General features: G+C 39.6%; 1 protein-coding gene across 1 annotated transcript in view; it reads right to left on the minus strand.

Moving 5' to 3' along the window:
* ofcc1 (orofacial cleft 1 candidate 1) overlaps window positions 1-9,946 on the minus strand; it is a 217,079-nt gene that overhangs the window by 171,328 nt on the left and 35,805 nt on the right. The window contains exon 3 of the mRNA XM_043689352.1: window positions 6,273-6,536. Coding sequence (XP_043545287.1) covers window positions 6,273-6,536 — 264 coding nt within the window. The remainder of the gene's footprint in view (window positions 1-6,272; window positions 6,537-9,946) is intronic.

Below are 9,946 nucleotides of genomic sequence, written 5' to 3' on the forward strand. Positions count from 1 at the left end.
TTGGCATTGAAGAGTAAAGAAGCAAAACCAATTATATTCAAGAATCTGAAAATGACCAGCTTTACTACCACCATCAGCATTACTGGTGTTATCCAAATTAACTCTGGAACATTCCACATCCACTCTTCAGGGAAACCATAGATTGATTTCTATCTTTTTAACTTTTTTTTAACTCAGTTTCACATTTCTAGTCTGGGTGCATGTATGTCATGCTTTTCATTATATTTAGGAATTAATAAACTCAAACTTTCCTTAACTTAAGTAAACCTAATTAATTTGACTCCACTTAAAACATGTGGATTGTGGAAAGCTATTCAAAGTACCCTTGTTTTGACCAACCAAGAAAGGGATTGACATAAAAGAGAAACCACTTCATCCCTCATCACCTGGAGCATAATCATTTGGGGGTACCCTGTCTGAAACCATAAGAAATGAGGGGCCTTCACCCAGGGACCAATTATAATAAACACCAATGGAGATGTACTTGTTGCTGCTGATGCGATTCCTAGAATTATTTCTCGATCAAAGGCCCTAATTAAGTGATGGTAGGAGAGGCATATTGGGGTGAGGATAATGGAGATCATAGAGAAGGAATTGAGTAAACAAGGACAGTGATTCTCAGCTGACACCTCCCACTTTCTCAATGTGGAATCCCTCAATCAGATTCATTAAGCCCTGAAGACTGGAGGCAACCCAACATGGATTTACTTGTTGTACATATTTTTACTCAACTTGTTGAGATATCTTATGACCCATGTCTGTAATGGCTGCATTCAAAGCACATAGGTAGTAGGACCCCCTCCATCCTGCCTCCCTATCTCCCCACCTCTTTGGTCTTCCTCTTGTAGAAAGTATATTTCCATAGAAATTTCCATGTGCTGCTGCTGGGGCGATCTAGGTGGAAAAGTAACAGTGCCGATGTGATTAATGAAAAAAGGCTATTTGCGATTTGACAACAGACCTTATAGCTCAGTGGTAGACATTCTAGCACTTCACGATAATAGCAGATGACATTAAGATGAGTAGCAGAGCAAAGTGTGCAGAGGACTGTGAAACTTTGCAGACGACATAGATACTTTAAGTGAGTGGGCAATGGTCTGGCAGACGGAATACAATATTAATAAATGTGAAGTCATCCATTAGGTAGGAGTAACAGTAAAAAAGACTATTACTTGAATGATAAAAAGTTGCAGCATGCTGCTATGCAGAGGGACCTCGGTGTCCATGTGCATGAATCACTGAGGGTTGGTCTGCAGGTACAACAGGTAATTAGGAAGACAAATGGAATTTTGTCCTTTATTGCTAAATGGATTGAGTTTAAAAGCAGGGAGGTTATGTTGCAGCTGTATAGGGTGTTGGTGAGGCCACATCTAGAGTATTGTATGCAGTTTTGGTCTCCTTACTTGAGAAAGGATGCATTGACACTAGAGGGGGTGCAGAGGAGGTTCACTAGGTTGATTCCAGATTTGAGGGGGTTGGATATGAGGAGAGACTGAGTAGACTGGGACTATATTCATTGGAATTCAGACGAATGAGGGGAGAATCTTGTGAAAACATAAAATTATGAAGGGAATAGATGATATGGATGTGGAGAGGATGTTTCTACTGGCAGGTGAAACTAAGACAAGAGGGCATAGCCTCAAAATTAGTGGAAGCAGATTTAGGACTGAATTGAGGAGGAACTTCTTCACCCAGAGGGTTGTGAATTTATGGAATTCCCTGCCCAGTGAAGTAGTTGGTGCTAATTTAGTAAAATGTTTTTAAAGCTAAGGTAGATATTTTTTGAACAATTAAGGAATTAAGGGTTATGGTGAGAAGGCAGCTAAGTGGAGGTGAGGCCACAAAATGATCAGCCATGATCTTATTAAATGGCAGAGCAGGCTCGAAGTTCTTAGGTTCTTATGTTAAGTACACCGCAGAGGGCTTGGTGACATGGTGAAATGAGAACAACCTCTCTCTCAGTGTTGGCAAAACTAAAGAGCTTATTATTGACTTCAGAAAGAAGGGAGCAGAACATGCCCCCATTTACATCAACAGAGCTAAGGTTCAGAGGGTCAAGAACATCAAGTTCCTAAGAGTGACGTTAACCAACGATCTGTCCAAGACTTCCCACATAGATATAATGGTCAAGAAGGCACAGCAATGCCTCTTCTTCCTCAGGAAATTTGGCATATCTGTAAGGACTCTCACAACTTCTACAGATGCACCACAGAAAGCACACTATCTGGGTGCATAATGGCCTGTTATACCAACTGCTCTGCCTAGGACTGTAGGAAACTCCAGAATGCTGTGTACACAGCCCAGACCATCACGAAAACCAACCTCCCATTCATGGACTCCATTTACATGGTTCGCTACTGCAGAAAGGCTGCCAACGTCATCAAAGACCCATCACATCTTGGCAATGCTCTACTACAACCTCTGCCATCAGGCAGAAGATACAGAAGCTTGTACACATGCACCAACAGGTTCAAGAACAGCACCTTCCCTGCTGTTATTAGACTGATGAATGTACTCTCTAATTTTAAATAACATTGATCTTGCTAATGTTGATCCTTGCCTAGTACTCATCCAGTGCAAAGCAATTTGTATGTCTGTGTCTAGTTTTGTTTACCCTATGATGTGTATGGCCTTGCTATGATCTGCCTGTACTACTCGTAAACAAAGATTTTCACTGTACTTAGGTAAATGTGACAATAAATCAATCAATCAATCACCACCAAACCCACTGGGAAGGAGGGCATTAAATCCCACCCACCCAGAAAATCTAAATTGTCACAACCTATCAGCTTGGAAGTGTGATTCCATCTTTTCTTCCTGGGTCTGCCTGCTAATGTACATGGATTCTGGATTAGTGGTGCTGGAAGAGCACAGCAGTTCAGGCAGCATCCGAGGAGCAGTAAAATCGACGTTTCGGGCAAAAGCCTTTCATCAGGAATAAGTTGCTGATGAAAGGCTTTTGCCCGAAACGTCAATTTTACTGCTCCTCGGATGCTGCCTGAACTGCTGTGCTCTTCCAGCACCACTAATCCAGAATCTAGTTTCCAGCATCTGCAGTCATTGTTTTTACCTGCTAATGTACATGACAAATCTTTATTAGGATGGCACCGATACACAAGCCTTTATGGTACACAGTTCATCACTGATCAATAGAAGTCATTACATTATGTTAATTTGATTTCTTCTTATTAAAATCTTTAATCTTTATAAGATATAAATTTGATAGATTACATATTTGTTTCAATGATAATTAAATCATTTAAACTAATTCATATGTTCTCTGTGTAATATTCATATATTAAATATATTGGTATTGATTTAGAATAGTGAATGCTCTATCTTTTATGTGCTAATCATCACGGGGATAGGAACTAAATGGTGTAATGGTTTACAATAGTGGCCTTTCACCCCTTGAATCTGAGTTTTAATTCACATCAGACAACTGAATTAAATGATCCTCAGTTAAACTAATTGAAATCCACAGTTTTGCCTCATAATACATTTACATTTAAGTCCAAAACCAACCTGGATGAAACTGAAGCTTTACTCTCGTGAAGTACAGAAGGACTATTGGGTCCACTCAATACTCTGCATTGTTGAACAGATTCTTCCCATCTCTATCCAGCTTCCCCACTTCCCATTCTTCTTTCAACTTTCATTATCTCACCTGACAAATTCTTGGAGGTTGCCCAAATCTAATAAATGGGCATCACTTAGGCACTATCAACAAGAAGGAGCAGAGATACGTGATATCAGATTCTCCATTAAACAAAAAAAGAACTGAAAAATGTTAGCTCTGCTTTCTCCCCACAGATGTTGCCAGACCTGCTGAGTTTTTCCAGCAGTTTCTGTTTTTGTATCAGATTCTTTTTGTTCAGCTTTCCTATTGCAGTTTTCAAAGATGCCAGTAACACTAGATATTTAGATCCATGTAAATGAAGACTGAAGTATATCAATGCCCTAGTTTGCACATGATTTCCCACATGCCTGCCCAGAAACAATGGCTGCCAAAGGTTGCTGGGAACATTGCCACTTGCAAATGCAGATTGTAAGAGTTTTAGAAGAGGAAAGGACTGAAAATTTAAAAACTATTTTTTCCTATTATTTTAGTTGGCTCATGACACCAATAGCCATTTTCAGTCAATTGCATCAGCATTGCTATTTTTCCAGTTAGAACACTAATAACAGCACACAGGAATCCCTCATAAATGTATATTCTCCAGAAAAGGAAGACCAAGGCAGTGGGGAGTAGAGGGAACTACCACCTACATTAGGGTACACAGATCTGTTTTGAATGCATCCAAGAATTTGTGGGCGGCACGGTGGCACAGTGGTTAGCACTGCTGCCTCACAGCGCCTGAGACCCGGGTTCAATTCCCGCCTCAGGCGACTGACTGTGTGGAGTTTGCACGTTCTCCCCGTGTCTGCGTGGGTTTCCTCCGGGTGCTCCGGTTTCCTCCCACAGTCCAAAAGATGTGCAGGGCCAGGTGAATTGGCCATGCTAAATTGCCCGTAGTGTTAGGTAAGGGGTAAATGTAGGGGTATGGGTGGGTTTCGCTTCGGCGGGTCGGTGTGGACTTGTTGGGCCGAAGGGCCTGTTTCTACACTGTAATGTAATCTAATGTAATCTAATCAATAAGTATAAAAGACTTGGCTTAAAATAGAAATTTTCACAACTTTGGTATATTGTGAAATGCTTCATAGCCAATGAAGTATTTCTTAAGTGCAGATATTGCTGGAACATTGAAAAAGTGTGCACAGTAGCCTCTTACAAACAACAATTTTAAATGAGCAGATTATCTATTTTGTTTAGCGATGATGACTGAGTGATAAACATTAGTTAGGACAATATTTTCATTCAACAAAATAGTAATGCAAGATCTTTGTACCTGAGGGGGTGAGAATCCAGCACTTCTTCAATACTGCACTGGAACATCAGCATTGTATAATTGCTTTAAGAGGTTGCTTATCGAAGTAACCATGTTAATAAGCCAAGGACCAGGATGAAAGCACATAAAAAACCACTCTGTACAGAAGTCCAATGCAGCAAAAGCAAACAATATAGCCTAGGTGCATGCACAGTTATGTGGAACTGTTAGCTGTAATATGAGGTGTTAAATAAATTTGAATGAGATTTACAAGTAAACAGAATCCATTTTCCTTAATCTCTATTACTTACAAATAACAAATAGAAGTACAAATCAGTCGAGATTTTGTACTCAAGACTCCGGGGTGACACTCAAAGAAACATATGTACCCTAATTTGTGAATGCTGCACACCAGATTCACAAGAGAGGCTATGGCAAAATTGTGTTACATGACACAAGGTGATTTGCAGATAAACTCCTTCGCAAGCATGGCCAGGCCAGTGAGTGATTTAACTCCACCGCTTTATAACCATTCCAAGCTGCCACTCGGGAAAGTAATAACACAAACTATAGATGAATTAAGCACCACACAAAACCTATATTGCTCACACAAACAATTTCAGCTTCTTCACATTGATCAGAGAAATTTGCTACAGTGAAGCACCCTCTTGGTGGCTTATTTTGCAAAGGAAACAATGAACTGCTCTATTAAAATCCCTCATTATTTTGGATATCTCCATTAGGTCACAAGTTTTCCCGACTCTTTATACTGAATCCTTTATTTATTCAGATTAACTCAACTAATGTAAATTCATAGTGGGAGGTATGTTTAATCTCAGGGAGGAATGGACCAGGATGATAGGCTGAACACTCTATAAAGTGTATCTATACAACATCTGCCCCAAATTCTTTTTTGCCAATACCTCTCCATTTGGGCACTCCAAGGATAAAGTTAGAGGCTGAAAATCCCCACTCCTGCCTTAATAACATCATATTGATAATTGGACCTAGCTCCAAAGTAGCTCCATGCTCAGATCCAGACATGTTTCTTGGGGGGATTCATTGGGATTCCTGCAGCAGAGCTGTGGGAATACACAGCCTGACACAACTACTGTATGCTCCATTTTTCCTTTGTTCTCCCTGGAGGACTGAGAAACAATAAAGAGGGAACTTAATATTGGTCTGCCTTATACAACTCCCGCTTTACAGCAAACTCTGAAGGCACACAGACCATATCAATTGAGCAATGGAAGTGAAATGTTACCACACGCTATAAGGAATAATGTACTATGATGACAGCAACTGAAGCACATCAGTTGTTAGACATGTGAATATGTCAGTGTTATGCTTGCTACTGAGATGGAACTCCAAAGAATTTCAATTACTATTTTCATAATGCTGTACCTGAAAATAGAGGTTACTCAGCCAGTGATCTATATCTGATGATATAAGGTTTTCAATTTTTCGGAATTCATCTATTTTGGAGTCCTTGTGGCCCCTTAAAAGGGGACATTTGTATTTTCCTTGCAAAATCTCCAACTGGTTGTTGCAGATGGGAAACGCACCCCATCCCACTGGCCGTTCAATACTTGTGCTAATTCCATGGAGCAGAAAGAGCTCAAAGACTAGGACCATTCCTGGTTGAAGATCATTTCGAGAAGGTAAAACCTAGAGAGAAATAAGAACATTACACAGTTACTGATCTTCACCTTTCGGTTTCCATTAAAATTCTTCCTGAAATAAGTACAATAGGCTAAAAGCATTTCTTCCGTACTGTGCCATTCTCTAATTTGAAGATGGATAGAACTTCAGAAGAGATCAAGGTGGGGCTTCACTTCTGTGAAACTGGTGAACATAAACTGTGCAATTCATCTGTGGTGGATATTTCCACTGATCCCTTTGTCATTTCCCTTTCTATTTCTTCCTTTCATTTCAGATTACCCTCTTAGGTTGGTGGTCTTGGATGATTTATTTTCCAGATGTTGTTAACACCAACATCTTGATTGCCATGGCAAAATGCACTTCTCCGGTGCAGGAAGGCAATATTTGATTTGATTTATTTATTTTCATATGTATCTTGTTTCAAAATACAATGAAAAGTGTATGCCCCAGCTCAGCTCTACTCTCCTTCCTGAACAACGAGGGCAAGGCTAACAAACCTGTTCCCATCAATCATCTGCCTACCTCTCCTCAAACAACTACCCCTAGAAGAAACAATACAATGTTGTTACATTTATATAGCAAATTTTATACACTTCACTGTACTTAAACACTTCACTAGAGCATAAATCAAAAAAACCTGACACTGAGTCACAAAATGATATGTTTGTGCACAATGTCCAAAGAAGTAGGTTTTAAAGAGTACTCTAAATGTAGAGAAGCATTGGGTCTTAGGGAGGGAGGTTTTGAATGGCTGAGCAGACTCCTTGGGCTGAATGGCCTCATATTGCTCCCAAGTCTTATGTTTTCTCTTCAATTGGTAAACATTAATCTATTGGGGCAGATTATCCAGTCATTGTAAAGCTTGCCTGAAATCAATGGAAGATATATCTGGCCGTGCACAAAGAGCAGATTACTCCCATCAACTGATTACTGAAAATTATTCCATTGACTGACTTTTCCTGAATTGATACCAATGGGAACAGCACCACCTTCAAGCTATCCTCAGAGTTACATACCATCCTAACTTGGAAATATATTGCCTGTCTTTGAGTGTTGCAATGTCAGTCCTGGAATTCCTTATTTACCAGCACTGTGAGTGTACCTAAACACACAGTGCAAGAAGCATCACCTTCTCAAGGGCAGCTAATGCTGGCAATAAATGCCATCCTTGCTCAAGACACCCACATGTTGAATTCTTTATTCTCTTTGTCAAATGATTATCAAAAAAGTTATCTGCTCTCATATGTCAAAAATGCACTGCACATTCTAAAGTGTGCAGAAAATTTTGATACATTAAGAAAAAAGCTTTTGGAAAGTATTGGTCTTGTTACATTGTGGGAATGAGTACCTGAGGAGATATTAATCAGATCGTGATGATGCAGTTTTCCAAACAAATTTCAAAGGGAGAAATAGTGGGCATAACATATAACAACAAGGAAATGAACTGTATTATTCATACACAACTGTCTAAAGGCACTATACAACTGCTGGACCATCTTTCAAATCTAAAGATATGTTCATATGTTTTGTCTTTTTTAAAAAGAAACACCAATTTTTTAACTTCTTTTTTCTCTTTTTCAGATATAATACAGTCCTGTCTGTTGCACTTTTCTGTTATTTGTAGCTGGGAAAGCATGCAGACCAGTATTGAAAAATCTGTAGAAATGCCATTACATATTTCACTGCATTTGTATTTCATTTTATTCATAATAAAAAAAATACTGTGCCCTTATAATAATGAATAATAGGTCTTGAGTGATTTATAGACAAGGATTAAATGTCAAGTTTGAAAAGTTGCTGTTTAAATCATGGTGGACCCCCTAGGGTGAATCATATGCAGGGTATGAACACAATCTGATCCTTGGCATTTGTTCAGACCCCATATATAAATATAAAATAAATTATTGGATATTTATATTCGAAGTGTAGCAGTACTTATATTTGCAATTGGTAAAAAATAAACTAAATTAAATGCAAGGTTCAAACAGACCAAAAGCATGGGCTTCAAAATTACATGCTTCAATTATCAAAATTACATAGCTGACAATTTACAGCACAGTAACAGGCCATTCAGCCCAATTCATCTGCGCAGGTGTTGTGCTTCATATTAAGCCTCCACCCACTCTACTTCCTTGAATCCTCTCCACAGATCCTGCTATTCCTTTCCCTCTCCTGTTTTGGTCTGCCACAACTGCAGTGTAACATTTCCTAAAACAGCAATCCTACACAAACATTTCATGTACTCATTTGATGGCATCACTCAGTGTGACTTCCAGCCTAAAGTTCAAAATTTGCTTAAAACAAGGTAAATCAATACTCACATTTAGCATGAGAATCATCTTGGTATCTTTCTGATAAACCTTTACAATATCCTAATTCAACATTGTGAAACACTGCAGTTCAATGTTTATAATAAAATAAAAATTATTCAACTGGCAAGCAGTTTCCCTACACTTGAACATCATGTTTCTGAAATTGTTTGAATGGTGGACTGAACAGAATCTCTCTACTTTCTTGAGGGCTTCTCAAGCGTCCCACTAAATAACAGTCAACAGACTCCAGTTTTAATGTGGAGCACACAACACTGTAGAAAATAATGAAAATATATCTCCAATGGTCACTGAGGTTACTGAGCACTTTGGAAACTGACCCATTTTCCACCCTCCATGTACGGGAGCTCATCCAAAACTCTCAAAGGGATCATGCCGTAAGGTTGAGTGAAATAGGCGTTGATAGGAAGGGTGAGGGCAGTAACAAATTAAAAATACTATATATGAATGCACGAAGTATTAGAAATAAGATGGATGAGCTTGAGGCTCTTTTGGAAATTGGCAGCTACGATATTGTGGGGATAACTGAGATGTGGCTTCAAGTGGACAGGGCCTGGGAAATGAATATTCAAGGCTATACGTGCTAGCGTAAGGACAGACTGATGGGCAGAGGGGGTGGGGTGGTCCTGTTGGTAAGGGATGAAATTCAGTCCCTTGCGCGGGGGGACCTAGAATCAGGGGATGTGGAGTCAGTATGGATAGAGCTGAGAAATTCTAAGGGTAGAAAGGCTTTCTTGGGAGTTATCTACAGGCCCCCAAACAGTAGTATGGATGTAGGGTGTAAGTTGAATAAGAAGCTGAAATTGGCCTGTTGCAAAGATGTTACTACAGTTGTTATGGGGGATTTCAACATGCAGGTAGACTGGGAGAATCAGGATGGTATTGGACCTCAAGAAAGAGACTCTGTGGAGTGCCTCCGAGATGGATTCTTAGAACAGCTGGTGCTAGAGCCTACCAGGGAGAAGGCAATTCTGGATCTGGTATTGTGTAACGAACCAGAATTGACCAGGGACCTCAAAGTGAAGGAGCCATTAGGAGTTAGTGACCATAATACAATAAGCTTCAATCTGCAATTTGAAAGGGAGA

Source organism: Chiloscyllium plagiosum, chromosome 4 (assembly GCF_004010195.1).
Source record: "Chiloscyllium plagiosum isolate BGI_BamShark_2017 chromosome 4, ASM401019v2, whole genome shotgun sequence".
NCBI lineage: Eukaryota > Metazoa > Chordata > Chondrichthyes > Orectolobiformes > Hemiscylliidae > Chiloscyllium > Chiloscyllium plagiosum.